Source organism: Hylobates moloch, unplaced genomic scaffold (genome assembly GCF_009828535.3).
Source record: "Hylobates moloch isolate HMO894 unplaced genomic scaffold, HMol_V3 SCAFFOLD_12, whole genome shotgun sequence".
Classification (NCBI taxonomy): Eukaryota; Metazoa; Chordata; class Mammalia; order Primates; family Hylobatidae; genus Hylobates; species Hylobates moloch.
The window spans coordinates 82,889,260-82,906,614 of NW_026652287.1; the positions used below are offsets into that span (position 1 = coordinate 82,889,260).

The following is a 17,355-nucleotide window of genomic DNA, read 5'->3' on the forward strand; positions in this document are numbered from 1 at the left end:
CAATCGGGTTTTATAGTTTCAGTTGTTCAGGAAACTATAATTTTCTCAGAGAGTGAATTCACCTCCTAATCAAAATGGGTTAAATCCCCCAAGTGTTGGCTCTAGCTCCTGATACATTTTGATTAGCATCCATTTGACAAGAAAAAAAATGACCCAGGAGATAAGCTGCCCTATCAGTTCATCAGTTTCATTAGTCTGTCAGCCTGTGCTGATTATCCTATCAAGTTTATCAACAGCCTTGAATGTGTTTTCTAATTCACACATTTACATATTATTAGTGCCCTTTAGGGATCAGTGAAGGATTATAATGTCTGGCTAGATTTAGCCTGTAAGTGTTCATTTTTCTCATGTGTCATTTACCCCTTCACAACCACTACCCCCAAGCACTTGTGTATAGATATACAAGCATTATATTTTTCCCCATTCTATTTTTTTCTTTTGTTTAGAGGTTAGGAGAAATAAAGGAGTGTGTGTGAAAAAATACAATTATATTTTAATGTGATTATTAGTGTAATACTAAATTCACTGCAGTTGCTTTTGTTAAAAAACGCTCTAGTCCTTTGATTTTAATCTCCCCTTGAACATTTTATGAAAAACATACTACATACCATATGCTACATGCCAATCGACTTATCCTGAATGCCAAGTGAATGTGTTTTTCCTATTTCTGTATTCATAGAAAATAACAAGTTTGATTAATTCCCCAACTTAAATTTTCCATATTTTAAAACTAATCATTTATTTTCTTATGGCAGCTTATAAGTAATTTTTTAAAATGTTTAAAAGCCTATTCTCATTTATCGTCTTCAATTTTATGGGACCAAGATGTTTGAGTGACAATAATTGAGAACACCTTCCCATCTTGAATTAGGTGAATTACAAACATACATAAAAAACATAAACAGATAATAAATAGTATTTTATAAACAAAAGCTAAAATTTTCCTTAGGTGCGTATAATTAGGAAGATATGAGAATACATGAAATATTAAGAGAACAAATCACAAAATATGTGTTAAATTGCTCTTAGCCAGTTGTGTGACTTAATTCTGTGGACCTCATTTCCTCTTGAGAAAACAGGTTAGATTAAATTGAGATTCACCATATCCCTGAAGTCAGATATCCTCGGTTCAAATTATGGCTTTGATACTTTCTCCCTGAGCATCCTTGGGCAAATTACTTAAAAGAAGCCTCAGTTTCCCCTTTATAAGATTTTGGTAATAGTAGTATCAGTTTGAGGATTGATTAAAATGATAAAAAAGGTAAAACATATTGGTCCAACTACCTAACCTAGTAAGTGTTTTATAACAGGACCTTCCATTGTAATTATCATCATTTCCTTAGGCTTTTAAACTCCAAAAGTTGATTGTATTCTCTGTCACTGTTTTTGTATTTAGCAATGTGAATAGGACTACTTCATAGACAAGATTTTTGTCATCATTATGGCCTTGGTAGTCACCACAGTTCAGTGGAGATTCTGTTTAGTTCTATCCTATTTGGAATTACTGTATTTTCTCTCCAGGCTCATTTCCCTTTTTCTCTCAGTAATTACAGTCAAAATCCTTCTCTTACCATTAGCTATATTAACCAAAAGTAAAAGAGTGTATTTTGTTATTGCCAGTTAACTTGGTTTCATTAATAGAGTGCTTCCTCCAAATTAAGATTGTCTTATGTAGGTTAGAGTTTTTTTCTTTTTCTGTCATGTTTTATTTTTCATCTAGACCTAACCAAAATTATTCTGTATTCTATTGCTCAGAGGCATTTATTGGACCACAATTTCTCTTCTTCTGAAGTTACAGATTTATTTTAGAATCATAGAATGTTAAAGATGGAAGACTCATATCTTAAAAGCCTTTATAAAATAATCTCTTTTGTAAGAAAAAAATTAACACTCCCCCAAATCTTATAAAGTTCAGATTTACAGTTTGTATTAAAACCAGGAGTATAGTTTCTTGACTTAAATCCAAATGCTTTTTCTGCTTAGTCCTTCTGTGTTACCTAAACTCATATTTTTTACTATGTCAAAATAGTTTTCCTTTGCACTTAAAAATTAGCAAAAATTAAATATATAAAAACCTCTACAGTTTTACTATAAAGAATAAAACAGCTGCAAAGTACATTGAATATACTAGATATTTAAAAATTTTTTAATGCAGGATAATTTCTGAACACCCTCAGTTTCTCTTTTCTTTCTTTACAATTGTTTCTTTCTCCTATTATCTCTACTTAAGCATTGCTTTTGAATAATCCTAAGGGATTATAGGAAACTAAATTAGGCTGCAGTGTCCAATTATTTTTATCTGTTTGAGCTCTTCCAATCCCAGAGGTCGTTTTAAGCCTATTTACTATTTAAAATAAAATGACTTGGCTTTCTCAATGCAGAGTAATTGTTGGGTTTAATTATACAAGCAATTTACATCATTTCATCATGGTAATATATCTCGAGAACAAAAGGGCATAATGTATTATGCGTAGTAAGAGAGAGCCTAGGGTAACCGTCTTGTCATTTCAGTCTATAATAACTGTTTAGAATAACCTCTGTATGCAAAAAAAAAAAAAAATTAAGTCACAAGTGCTGGGACAGCACCGCGGCAGCAGACATATGAAATGTAAATAGTTAATCTAGTTCCTTCTCTCAAAGAACTTTCTGGGAGATTTCACAGTTGGTCCAGAGGTCTTTAGGGCCTCTCTGTAATAATTAAATGCCTATAAATAAAATGGAATACTATTACTCTAACCTTGAAAATATTTTGTCTGTAGCTATGTAGGCTGTGCTGTGTTGACTAGACCAAAGAAAACAAACAAGAGAAACTCAAGCTTTTTAATTTCTTATGTGATACTTAAGAAATACATATTCATAATTTCCTTTTCTCTAAAAAGTGTTTATGATGAGCAATATGCATTTATCTTAGGGAGAGATTCTTTTTTCCAGGAGAAATGTGTGATAATGGCCCATTGCTTTTTATTATCTTATTTGCCTTTATTTTCATTGTACTGTTCTGATTCTCTTATGATAATCTCGTTTTATATATCTCTTTTAGTTTTTAGTCCCAGCTCGATATTGGAAAATGTATTTTCCTCCGTCATCCTTTATCTAATAAACCTTTTACTTATACAGATTTGAAATTGAAAAAATGTTTTCTTCCCATATCTTCAATAAAGAGGAACATTTTGATTTAATTTTTAATTCTTTACAGCGACTCTTTAATTATGAGATATTTTCCCAAGTTTATTGGGCCATTCACAGAGAACGAGGAAGAAAAACAATGAATAGGAAACAAAAATGAATTTATTAGAGCAATTTTTTGTATAAAAAGCTTGTGTGAATTTTAGAATTGTATTTTTGAGAAAGAAACTTGTGGTATGAAAGAGTTAAGTGTCATAAATAGCTACAAGTCATGTTTAGTTTTTTAAACTATTATTTAGGTGAGAAGAACTGACAAATCACCTTCTGAAAACAATGCAAACGTTCTCGCTTGTAAATTCAAATTCTACTTTAGGTCTGTACGTTATGTTCTGAGTTCAGTCAGCAGAAGGAGTATAAAGGAAGTCTGTTTCTTTCTCAGCCTTCTGTGTGGCTTGTGTCTAACTGAATCATTTATTTTTGTTGGATTCTTCTGTGTTTGTATGTGTATGTGTGTTTACCTCACCTTGTTTCGGAATATATTGAAAGTGGGGATATTCAGAGTAAATTTTTGACACGATGGTTTACATGCTTAATGTTTTCTCCTGTGTTTAGTTGTTCTTAAGTGGATTGCTCAAGGCATTTAGCATGCTGACTGTGAAAGAGATGGTTTTTAACTGTGTGAGTTTTGAACTTTCACATCTTTCAAGTGTGGAAGCATTAACACTCCAGTAGCGTTAAGCTTTTTATACCACCTGCTTCCCCTATTTTGAGTTCTGGTGATTTTCCTATGATTGCTTCCACTGGCGCTCTTGAAAATCAATGAGGCAATCCTACAAATATGAATATGACCATATAACTGGATTAGTCATTAATCTATGAAATCCGAAAAGAATATGAACCTCTAATTTTTAAGATAAGTCTCTTTATTTCATTTCATTTTTCCATTATCAGAAAGGATACAACCAGGAGACCAATGCCTGGTATATAGAGTTTGCCAGTCTAGAAAGGCAAAATATAGACTTGAGAGATTTTAGAAGTATACTTTGAAGATTATATAGTTAACAAGATAAGGAAATCATGAATGTTTGGCTATGTATCAAAAATAATGAATATATACAATTTATGAGCAAAAACGTATAATTTTTTCTCCTAAAAGTTTATTTCTCATTAAAAAGTGCAGTTTTTAAAATATATTTTTCTTCATTTTACACTATATATAAACTCTACATTATGTACTATGGTTACAGACGCTAATTTGCTAGGCATTAGTCTGTACACTACAAAGGCTAGCATCCAGTTCAGCTGCATTAAGTAGGTAATATATTTTGTTTAAAGTTTCAATTAAACCCAGGGCCAGAAGATATATAGCCCCTACGGGGAGTTTGAACACTTTAATGCCTATAGTAGGATTGCCTAAGGATCATGTGTAGGTCTAAATGTCACTTGCTTTCCTGGAAATATGATATGAGACAGTTGATTATATTTCATTGCTATTAAAACCACAAGAGCCCACCTGTTACATTAATTCATCCTCCTGCCAGTTTTGTGGTAAAGAAAAAGATCAAGGCTTAAAAACTTTATATTTAAATTGAATTATAAGGGTACGAATATACTCAAATTAATACCTAATTATATCCTCCTTATTCTCTGATTCCCAATAGTTTCAATGTGTTCTGCTCAAAAAAATCTGTTTTAAGGCTGGGCACGGTGGCTCATGCCTGTAATCCCAGCACCATGAGAGGCTGAGGTGAGAGGATTGCTTGAGCCCAGGAGTTGGAGACCAGCCTGGTCAACATGGAGAGACTCCATCTCTACATACCCACACCCATGGACACACACAAATGTTTTCTGAGACTTTAATATAAATAAATGAAAAAAAAATGTATTGTAATCTTTAATTGGGACAATACATGTGGAGTAAAATTTTTACTCAGTAGCAAATACAGGTTGGATTTTATTTAGAAAATTGTGATTTTATGTTACACCTGGAAAATTCATTAACTGGATTTCAAAATCTTAACATTCTAAATGATGCTGACAATGACATCAGTTAGATGAAATAGACATAGTCATGTGGAAGAAGATAAGTTTGTGTGAAGGATACAATCTTGAAAATCAATGTCAAGGAAATGAGAAGATATTCTTGCACATATTTAGAATAGGCAACTGTAGGGGTAGAAAGATGTGATACCTATCCTCAGTCATCATAAGGGTCGTGGCCAAGACTCCTATAACAAGACAGGTTAACTTGACAAAAGCATAATGAATTTATTTAATCAAAGTTTTACATGATAGAGGAGGCTTCAGAAATGAAGATGAAAGACCTAGAGAAAACCATCTATTTCATGCATAGGTTTGATGAAGCATGGACAGCCTTATAGAAATGTGATTGGACAAAAGGGTATGATCTAGTGTAATCCACTGAGTGGCGAACCCCAGCAAGATCTGTCTGTTCAGATTCTTTTCGGCCTCTCTTTGTAGCATTCCTTCCCTCGAGGTATGGTGCAGCACCCCTTTGGAATGAGGATCTTCAAGGGAGACAAGAGAGAGAAAGAGTGACCTTTCTAGATTTTATGCCCTGCTGTGGCGGAGAAGAGTTCTAATTTCTGTGATTGACTTAGGGGAAGAGTATCTATCTATGACTTGTTTCAGGGAAGACAGAGACATGGGAGACAGGAGGACAGGAGGAATTCAGAAAGGCTTTGTTTCCATGGTAGATACTAGAAGGCTTTGTCGGCCTAATATCTTTTAGTTCAAAGCATTTAGCATGTCAAAGTGCCATATTTTGGGGCATTGTGTTGAGAGCCTTAACACATGAAATATAAATTAGGTTGAAAATTCAATACATTAGTAATTGTATGTATTTTGCTGTGTACTCAAGTCTGATTTTCCTAATGAGTAAGGGAAAATTGTTTTCTACATAAAAATCTCATTTAACTCTTCCAAAGAGCTGTCATTTAGTTTTAATTTTATCTACACTGATAGAAGCCATCACCATATTCACTTGCTCTTAGCCAAAAGGCTGAGAAGCAATAACCGTTGCCGTATTCAAATTAAACAAAGAATGAAAATAGAACATGCAGAGTTTTGTTCTGGAATGCATCATTTTTGCCAACATGTTAATTATGGGAATGGAATTTTTGTGGATTATTATAGAATCTTATTTTCAAGTATTCATTAAAAGTTGGATGAATTTTTCAATGTGTGCTATGCCTTAGTAATTAACATTAATATAGCAATTTATAATATAAATAAATTATTCATTGCCTATTATGGAGATACAGTGCTTGACTCAGGAGTACACATGGAGTGTATTCCTAAAAAGATCTGTGTGGAGTTGAAAAGCCTTCCATTATACTCTTTTGACTCATAGGAGAGTGCTTTTTCTTTTATTGTTTTCCTGCAACTATACAATTCCTGTTTCTCTGAATACTATTTTCATTTGTTCCTTCCAGGCTAGTACAGTATTCACACATTCTTTTTTCCTTTCTCTGGTATAAACCTTTCTTTTTTAAAAAATAATAATGCAATTTAGCACTTCTTAGCGTGTTTCTAGTGTTTACTAATTATCTCAGTTTTATTAAGCCATTTTATTTACTCCATTTTAATTTTCCTGAAGACAGTATTATATTTTTGGGGAAAAGATCCTTGCCTCTCCCAACATACTCGTGAAGAATCACACACACCACACTCACACATGCGCATGCGCACACACAATCTCACTCTATACTTTTTGAAAATTCTGAGCATTTAATAGAATTGGCTTTGACATTTGTGGATTGATTATTTTAGTAATTTATTTCCTTGAAAATATAAAGGAAATTGATTAGCCTGGAGAACTTCAGGATCCCTAGTTGCAAATAGAGAAATATATACACAGACAGAATGCTGGCTTTTTTTCAAGTTGAAGTTTGATGGAACATCAGATGTTTCCAGTATATGACCTTATATTAGAAATTAGGAACTTGTAAAAGTTTCACTGAAGTTTAACCTACTTCTTAACAATTGGTGTTATTCCTTAATGAAACATGTATTTTTTACCCTATATTTCCCGTGTTTGGTTTAAAACCACACTTTCAGGCTTCAAGAGTTTCCCCTTAAGTTTAATGCTATAGGACTTGAAGAGTTGTATATTGAACCTTTTCCTAACTTTTCTCAACTTAAGACTCAGATAATATTACATTTTACTTTCAATACTACTGTACTGTAGCCGCCAAAGGATTTCCAATCAGAAGCAGTGTATCTGGGGCAACTAGAGGTTGTTATTTTTATAAGAATAAGATGACAAAAGTACTAGGATGGAGATACAAAAGATTCACGAAATTTGACTGCTAAAAGTTACATCAGGTTTGTGGCATAAATACATTTTAAAAAGGCAGACTCGCTAATGTTTCTAGTAGTGTTTCTAATGCTTCTAAACACTGAAGTAAAAAATGATGATTAAAATTACAGCAAGTTAAACTCTTAATATGATCACCCTTATGTCCTATGGCTCCATCAGACTGCAGGTTCTAGAAAAAAAGAATTATCTGGAAATTTCTCTTCAAGGGCATACTTAGTAAAAAAAAAACATAACATCTAAATTCAAGTAGATACATAATGTGATCAATTATTTGTCAGCTATTTATCGAGGACTCTGTGGAGCCAAAGCTTTCTGGGCTTAAGGTGGAAGACAGAAAAATATATAAAAGATTTTGTGTCTGCTTCCATGCATCTCATAGTCTAGTTCTGTAGCAGAAAGATTATAATTGCTTACCTAGCTAGGTTCCACAGTACATAAAAAGTGGGAGAGGGAGTTTGAATAAATCAAGAATTGAATACTATTCTCGAATGGGGAAACTCAATTTTGTAAAAATTCTCTTTTTCTCAAATTTATTCATAGATTTTAATTTAATAGCAATAAACACTCTGAAAAGAATTTTATCAAAAACTTGACAAAATGATTCTACAACAGTAAAATATAGCCAAGAAAGTCTTAACGAAGAATAAAGGGTGAGACTTGTTTGTTCTACTAGATACTCAAATATTAGATGAAGTGATTAGAGCGATATTGTACCCATGAGAAAAGAAAACCAGACCAATAGGACAAAGTGGAGACCCTGGAAATAATAACAAATTATTTAAGGTTGTTGTAGATAATAAATGTGAAATTACATATTGGTCAGGGAAGGAAATTTGTATAATAGTCAATCTAGACAATTGAGTAAATGTTTGGGAAAGAATAACATCAGATACTTGTCTCATACCACATAGCAAGGTATATTTCATGTGGAATACATAATTCATTTTAATAATGAAACTATGTAATTAGAAAATATACATATCTCCATGATATAGAAAAGAATGTTTTGTGTATAAAAGATACTTTACTAGTATTTTGTGTAAAAGATAGTCCAAGAATTCTTCTATACATTTATTTTGAGGTTATCATAAGAGATGTGTTTTAAAAAGATAATTAAAAAATACAATGATAATTGTGGAAGTGCAGTACTTACATAAAATATTGGGAGGGGAATTTGAATAGACAACAAACTGAATACTGATTTTGAATGAGAAAACTGAATTTTGGGAAAATTGGCATAGTTTTATTTAAAATAACGAAACACTGGAAGGAACCTAGATGCTTAAAACTAGCAAAATATTTTGCTATGTAATTGATTTTTTTCAATATGTAATTCAAATTCTTGGAAAACACATCAAAATTTGCCAGTGGCTATCTATGGGTGATATAATTCTTTCAGTCTTATAAAATTATGATCTTTCAGGCTTTCTTCAATGAACAGGTATAATGTTTACAATTAGAAAACAGAGTTACAATTATTAAATGGAATAACCAAGACTTGATCTAGATGCAGCCAATCTTGAATAGATCAACTAAAAATTAAGAATGAGACGGGATATTTTAAACCAACTAGGATATTTTTACCTCTTTATGAAATGAATTTATATAAATATCTGAGCACTGGTGAACCTACAAATGATTATCCATTTTGGAGATTATGGAGTTATTTATTCTTAGCCCTTCATGTTGTAAATGATAAAAGTGAGGACCTGTGAAATCACTCATTTTTCTAAAACGTACAGCTATTAATGGCAAAATAAGAATTCAAAACCAAGCCATCTAAAATACTATTTTGGTATGTATGTTTAATTTCCGTGTGTGTGTGTGTGTGTGTGTGATTTTCAAAATTTCTCTCATTACTGATTTCTAGTTTTATTCCATTGTGATCAGAGAATATACTTGATATAATTTAAGGTTTTCTTAGTTTTACTAAGACTGCTTTGTGGCATAATATATGGTCTATTCTTGAAAATGATCCATGTACTGAGGTGAAAAATGTGTATTCTGCAGCCGCTGGAAGAAATGTTCTGTAAATATCTATTAGATCCATTTGCTGTATAGTGCCAATTAAGTCGTCTTTCTTTGTTGACTTTCTATTTGGATGATCTGCCCAATGCAGAAAATTAGGTTTGAAGCCTTCAGCTATTATTGTATTGGGGTCTATCTCTCTAGCCCTAATAATACTTGGTTTATATATCTGGGTTCTCCAGAGTTGGGTGCGTATATATTTACAATTGTTATATCCTCTTGCTGAATTGACACATGTATCATTATATAATGACCCTCCTTGTCTCTTTTTATAGTTTTTGTCTTGAAATCTGTTTTGTCTAGTGTAAGTATAGCTGCTCCTGCTCTTTTTTGCTTTCCATTTGCATGGAGTACTTTTTCCATCCCTTTAGTTTCAGTCTATGTGTGTCTTTATAGGTAAAATGTGTTTCTTGTATGCAACAGATTGTTAGGTCTTTTTTTTTTTCTTTTTATTCAGCCACTCAGTGTTTTTATTGGAGAATTTAGTCCATTTATATTCAATATTATTATTTATAAATAATGACTTACTCTTGCCATTTTGTTGTTTGCTGGTCATTTTGTGGTCTTCTTTTTTTACTTCCTTCCTGTCTTTTAGTGAAGGTGATTTTCTCTGGTTGTATGTTTTAATTTCTTGCTTTTTATTTTTTGTATATCTTTTATATGATTTTAGTTTGAGGTTACAATGAAGCTTGCAAATAATATTTCATAACCCATTATTTTAAACTGATGACAACTTATCACTGAGAGAGAAAGATTAATAAACAAGAAACTAGAAAATGAATAACTCTACACCTTAAATTTCACCCTCCTGCTTTTTAACTTTTAATTCTTTCTCTTTATGTCTTATACTGTGTATGTCTTGAATAGTTGTTGTAGTTATCTGTTTTGATTGGTTCATTTTTCAGTCTTTCAACTCAAGATATGAGTAATTATGTACCACCTAATTATGTATCACAATTGCAATTTTATAATATTCTGTGTTTTTCTTCATACTTACTACTACCAGTGAGTTTTGTACTTTCAAATGATTTCTTATTGCTTATAAAGGTCATTTTTCTTTCAGATTGAAGGACTCCCTTTAGCATTTCTTATAGGACAAGTCTGGTATTGATTAAATGCCTCAGCTTTTGTCTGGGACAGTCTATTTCTCCTTCATGTTTGAAGGATATTTTCACTGGATCTACTATTCTAGGATACAAATTTGTTTGTTTGTTTTCCTTCAGCACTTTAAATATGTCATGCCACTCCCAGCCTCCACTGAAAAGTCTGCTGCCTCACATATTAGAGCTCCATTGTATGTTATTTGTTTATTTTCTCTTGCTGCTTTTAGGATCCTTTCTTTATCTTTGACCTTTGAGAATTTGATTAGGACATGTCTTGAGGTAGTCTTATTTGAGTTAAATCTTCTTGATGTTCTATAACCGTCTTGTTATTTTGGTATGTAATTCATAACTCAGTGCTGGATCATAATTATGAATAATTTCAATAGGTAGATAAACCAAGTTCATCAATTAATTAATTAAAGTGAACTTATTTTATTTTAAAATTATGTTGCCAAATTAGTTCCTAAGGAACAAATTAATAGTAACCTATAAAAGGGAACTTACCATAGCAAACCTTAAAATTGCTAAAAGTGCTCATTAAAAGAAAAATGACCAGCACATAAAATAAATTCATTATAAAAACCACCAAAAATAAACCTGATCTCTTAGAAGGAAAATAAGCATTACTTAAAAATGGAATGAATACCTTAGCAACCAGCTAAGTTCTCAAACTCCGTGGAGAGACTAGAAATTAGGTAGATTAAGGTAAAAATGCCTGCTTTTCTAGCAAAGCATCCTAAAATTAGCAGTACTGGCAATGAGATGCTTTCAGTGTATTAGGGGCTGGAAGCCTGCTAGAAATCAGTTGGGACCATTTTGTAAGTGTCCCTGTTCTTTAGAGACTAGAACAAAAAATTATAATTTGTGTGAGTCCTTTAGAAAAATAGGCTTTTCCCCCCATGAGCTTATCTGGCAGCTTTTTAATAAAGAAAGTTATAAAACTTGTATAATTTTTTGAGTTATAGCTTGGTGTATGCAATTTGTTGTTGTCCTCATGTCAGTCACGTACGCATCACTCTATCAGTGTCATAATTTTGCCTGTAGCCACTTACTATCTGAGGTATCACTCACTTAATATTTTTCTTCATTCTGAAGCACGATGTCTGTGTTACCACATTTTTAACACAGATTAAATCAAATTCATACATACCACATTTTTCAAAAGGTTTTTGTTGTTTTTGTTTCATTTGCACCTACAAGCAAACTTTGGGGAACACCGATAAATTATTTCTTTGTCACTAGATTGTAAGTAGGAACAAATGATAATCTACTTAACCTTTATGTATACCATCATATGCATTATTCATGTTAGTTAACCTGGATTGATGTGCAAGATATATGTTCAAAAGTTTTTTAAGAAGGCATTTAACAATTACTGTAGGAGTTGAGGAAGGGATAATTACTTTTCTTAACAGTGGTCACATAAGTTTCTTTAAAAATTAGGAAATCTATACCGTCTTAATAATAATTCCCACTACATGCTCTATTCTTTATCTGCAAGCAGGAGCTGTCCAGTAATTTGAAACATAAGAGTCAGTGAGATGTAGACTATTACATCATCAACAACCCAACATTCTTTCCTTAAGGAGTTAGCCTTTGCCTGGGTTATTTAGACCTGGGGCTTTTTAGGGAGAGAGAGTGACATTATTTGTTCTACATCTGAAACTGGTTTATGTCTGTCTGAAGCCAGCCCGGAGACATCCAAATTCCTTTTGTCTGTGAGTGAATTGGAAATAAATCTGGATGATGAACCTGATCATTCTATCATCGCACAGCAAATCTTCTCATTCTTATGAAAGTACCTTTATTATGTCATTTCTTACCGAATGAGAAAGGAAAATAGTCATCGTTGTTTCTTTCCTCCTGGGCACCATAAACGTTTTTTTCTATTATTGTAAGTTAAGAAAAATTACGGTACCAGAGAATATGACTTAACCCTTATCCCCTGTCCTATTCTCGACCAAGTATCTTTGTTTCCTTCCTTATTGAATTTATTGAACTTTCTTTTCCTGTGGCCATTTCCTTTATGGAATTTTTATGATTTCAGCACTTTAACCAAGCTTGTAGGATCCCATATATACCACTCTGTCCTAAAACTAAATGCACTGATGGTACTTTTTACAATTATTAAATATTTTATTCCCTCTCTGAAGACTTTTGATAGTATTTGTGTAGAATGGTGTGGTGGAAAGAGCCAGAGAAAACTCTAATCTGAATCCTGAATTTGACATTTGCCTTTTTTTTTTTTTTTTTTTAAATCTTGAGTGAGATTGTTAAGCTCTCTGAAGCATAGTTCATTTGTAAAATGAGACTGATAATAACAGTGTAGGGATAATGTAAAGGTAGAAAATATTATATTTAAGATATTAGTAGGTACTCAGTAAATAATAAATTTTATATGGCAAGCAGCTTGATGCAATGGGAAGCCATTTAATCATTTTAGGATAGGATTATTAACTGTCCTTCTGCAAGTCACTGATCATTCCTGAGCCTTTGCCTTCATTCATAAAATGGGTATTCCACCCTCTAACGAGGATTGGAAATGAGAAATGTAAAGCTCTTAACCTTGCCAGTGTCAGGGATATAGCAAGTACTTGTTCTTATAGTGTTTGTTGCTTAAATCTTTATTGAGTTACCTTTTTTAACATATTTAAGTTATCCACAATCATTTTTTTTTTGCATTTTAGGTTTTGTATCTTGATTTTATTACCATTTATAAACACCCTTTTTGTGTTAAGTTAGCCTTAGAACTAAAGTACATATTCTAGACTTAGAACTAAAGTGTCACATATTTCCCTCTTAAGAATTGAATTACATATGCGTAGAAAGCAGTTTTAAAGGTCAGTCATAGATTACCATTGCTCTTCCTTATTCTCTTAATTCAATAGATAAGCCCAAGGCAAAGCGAAATGAATGGGCTGGCTGATGTATCACAAGCTAGAAAATAATTTTCTATGAGTGAGAAACAGCATAATTCTCACCTGAGCTGGGGATTTGGAAAGTTTATGACTATTTTCTATTAGCTGGTGAAGGCAATGAGTTAAGGTCAGGTAGTCCTGAGTTTAAATTGCAGTTTCACCATGTTACATATTCATGATTTTGAGTGTATAATTTAGCCACACTGCTTCTCAATTTTTTCCATCTATAAAATCCAAATAGTGACATTCCTTGGTAAGCAATGAGAGATGTTTATAAAGCAACTATTATAGAAATTGAAAAACTGCTTCATCTTGCAAACCTACTTTGATCAATTGGTAGTGGTTGAGTGGGGCAATGTGTTAAGGCCACTTTGGGAGGCTAAGTGAGAAAAAATTCTACATGCCCGAACATGTGGAGTAAGAGGAGTGGGTGAACATAAGTCAGACATTTGTCACCTGTAACTTGTTACTGTAATCCATAGTAAACACTCAATTATTATTATCATAGTCATCATTGTTATTATTAAGACACAGTGAATGGTTACATGAAGTTCTTCAAAGTTGTAATAAGTGGTACCAGAGTAGGCTATTTATCAGTTTTCATATACTTGCCAAGATGCATGATATATTACATTACTCATTTATAGCCCTTTAATATTTTCTTATCTCAAAGCTTTACAAATTATTAAGTTGCTTAGGAGTTCTTACTGAAAAAAATGGACCAGTCATTAATTATTGAGCGAATTAATAATATTTCATTTAAAATAGATTTTAATAATGATAGCTTTCTGACTTGGAAAAAAAGCAAGTATACTTTCTGAAATAAATTGTAGATATTAACAAAATAATGAAGATTTCTATTTCAAAAGTGCTCAGGAATTGGGGTTATCTTCACATGCTTTTTCTGTACGGAAGACCTACTGTTATTCTAAAACTCAATTAAATTTTTATATGAAAAGTAGAAGCTATATTAAATACAATGGTTGTACAACTTTTCTAAACTGGCCTATAAGCACTTGAAGAGCCAAAGTGAATTTCAGGTTGATTTTGTATGGGACCTGTAATTTAGGCCCATATTCCATCTGGCTTTATAATCCATTTAAGAGATAAATATATGGATATGTTTTATCATTAATTGCTTTACATTTTTCAGTATTTTAGGGTTTGTGTACCTTTTCTGTTATATAAATTATATATAGTGTTGTTTTAATATGAAGTGATTCACTTTTCCTAATAAAAATTATTATTTCCTTTATTTGGAAACATTTGTTAGTTCAATATGGCAAGAAAAAATCCATCTGACAGTGTGTTAGTTTTTATAGAGATATGAAAATAAAAACAATAAAATTATAGAAATTTATGGAAATTAAAAAAACAATTTCTAATGTATCATTTTAACAACTACAAGCATTTTTGTGTATTTTATTCCAGTCTTTCATCTTTGCTTCAGTATTTCTTTTGTCTTTCCTTAGACATATAATTTAATTTCACCAACTTCTTAAGTGCAGATATGTTTTAAATTTTCAGGGAAAAAAATCAAACATTTTTCAATTATCATTTTTATGATAATAGAGTTTAAGGATTGTTCATCGAACTAGAAACACATAGATATGTGTGAGTGGGTAAAAATGTATATTTTTATGCATACTATGTATTATTTGTCACCAATATTTTTCACTATCCAGCAAAGCAAAGGGCATTCAAAAGATCAAGAGACTCAAACCAATTCACTTCATCAAACATATTCATATTTATAATACCATAGTAATACAAGTTGAATATGATTAAAACAAAAAGGAATGAGTTCTTCCTTTGAAGCAAAAAATGTACATCCAATGTAGGTAATTCATTTACAAAAAGCCTCTGATTACGCCTCTAAAAGAAAAAGCTGTCATGATTATGATTACTTATGCTTATATATAAAGGTCTGTCTGGAAAATAATGCAAGTTACCAGTTTACTGCTTGGTCTCAGAAACTGAGTAGTGTCTCTACATTTGCAGTGCTTAGTAAAACTACAATATTTAACTTAAATATATAAATTATCTTAAAATACAATTTTTGCATCAGTTGAATATTTTGTTCACTATATAATCATATAAGGGAAAGGGGAATGATAATTCATAGGCAGCTGGTATACTTTTGGCTTTATTTCCAACTTTTTTATCCTGCTTTGCTGTTAGTGAAATGCTCTTTGGTAGCTAAAATGTGTATTAGAGTAATGACTCGTGGCCAAAATGCCTCACACTCATGTTGTGTGTAGTGCTGGGCATGCTTGATAATTGTCGTCTGTTTATTGGATTTTCCAAATGAAACCGGTAAATTCTATTTACTTAGTTAATTTTATTAATCATAATTTTAATTATTTAACTAAAATATTTTTTATTGTTTGAGGCAGGGTCTCACTCTTTCACCCAGGCTTGAGTGCAGTAGTGCTATCAGGGTTCACCGTAGCCTTGATCTCCCCCACTCAGGTGATCCTCCTGCCTCAGCCTCCTGAGTAGCTGAGTCTACAGGTGCATGACACCACACCCACCTAAATTTTTTTCAGAGATGGAGTTTCACCATGTTGCCCAGGCTGGTCTCTAACTCCTAGACTCAAGCTATCTGCCTGCCTTGGCCTCCCAAAGTGCTGGGATTACAGGCATGAGCCCCCTATCCTGGCCTTCATTTACTTGTTAACATATAAAATTCAAATAGTTTCTTTAAAAAAATTAGCAGCAGTGTTTAATCTAAATATATTTTTAACTCTTTCAATTACTCTTTCTCAAAAAGGAAGTCATTTGTGGATAGGATCTCACACTTTTTTCTTAATAGTTCCTTTATAAGGCTTTCCACTTGATTATTCTATAAATACTTGAATTTCTAAAGGAATAAATGAATATGAATTAAAAAAACAAAAGAATAAAGAACAAACCGCTCTCAAAAAGGAAAAGAAATGATGATAAAGGACATATATCTGGGAATCAGATGTTCTATGTTAAAAATCAAAGCTTTACTACTTACTAAATTTTTTACTTGAGCCATTTTACTTCATTTTCCAAACACATGATTTTTCATCTGTAAAATGGGAATCATGATGACTTCTTTGGGAATCAGATGAGAACATGAATGAAAGTACTTCCCACAGCATCTGAAATTCCACGCAGTATGATGATGGTGATGCTGTTGCACATAATGTGGAAAAGCTGTATCCTCCCTTTGATCTTCATGATTAATTCTCTTTCCCAGGTGAAGCATATATGCGTTTAAGCAAACTCCCCGAAGCAGAGCATTGGTATATGGAATCACTGAGATCCAAGACTGATCACATCCCTGCTCATCTCACCTATGGGAAGCTGCTCGCTCTAACAGTGAGTAACTGCCTTCCTTGGTCTTTAAAACTTGGTTTTCTCCACGCAGGCTGGGACAGATGGGGTTTGAGGTACTGTTTTACAGCCAGTTATCTCAGCTATTAGGGATGTAATGGTGGTGATACTAACTTTGAGCCCTGTACAGAAAATATAGAAAAATGTGTTACTTTGCCTATGAGGTTTGGTCTAGATGAGATGTGAGATGTCCGTATCATCCCTGTATCAAAACATCTCCTGTATCCCATAAATATATATACCTATTATGCACCTATAGAAAATTTTTAAAAGAATTAAAAAATTAAAAAAACAAACAGATGTGAGGTGCCATGATCCTTGATGTAACTTTGAAAAATATAAATGGAGAATCCCAAATATGGAATTACATAATGAATTTGTTCTAATAATGATATTTGCATAAATATTATGTTCTACAAACCAGTGTTAGCCCCAAATTGGCTATACTTAGAACTAAATATGATTCTTGTAA

General features: G+C 32.3%; 1 protein-coding gene across 1 annotated transcript in view; it reads left to right on the plus strand.

The window, feature by feature from the left end:
• The window catches only part of TMTC2 (transmembrane O-mannosyltransferase targeting cadherins 2), a 459,784-nt gene that overhangs the window by 293,736 nt on the left and 148,693 nt on the right, over positions 1–17,355 (plus strand). The window contains 1 exon segment of the mRNA XM_058425778.1: positions 16,747–16,868. Coding sequence (XP_058281761.1) covers positions 16,747–16,868 — 122 coding nt within the window.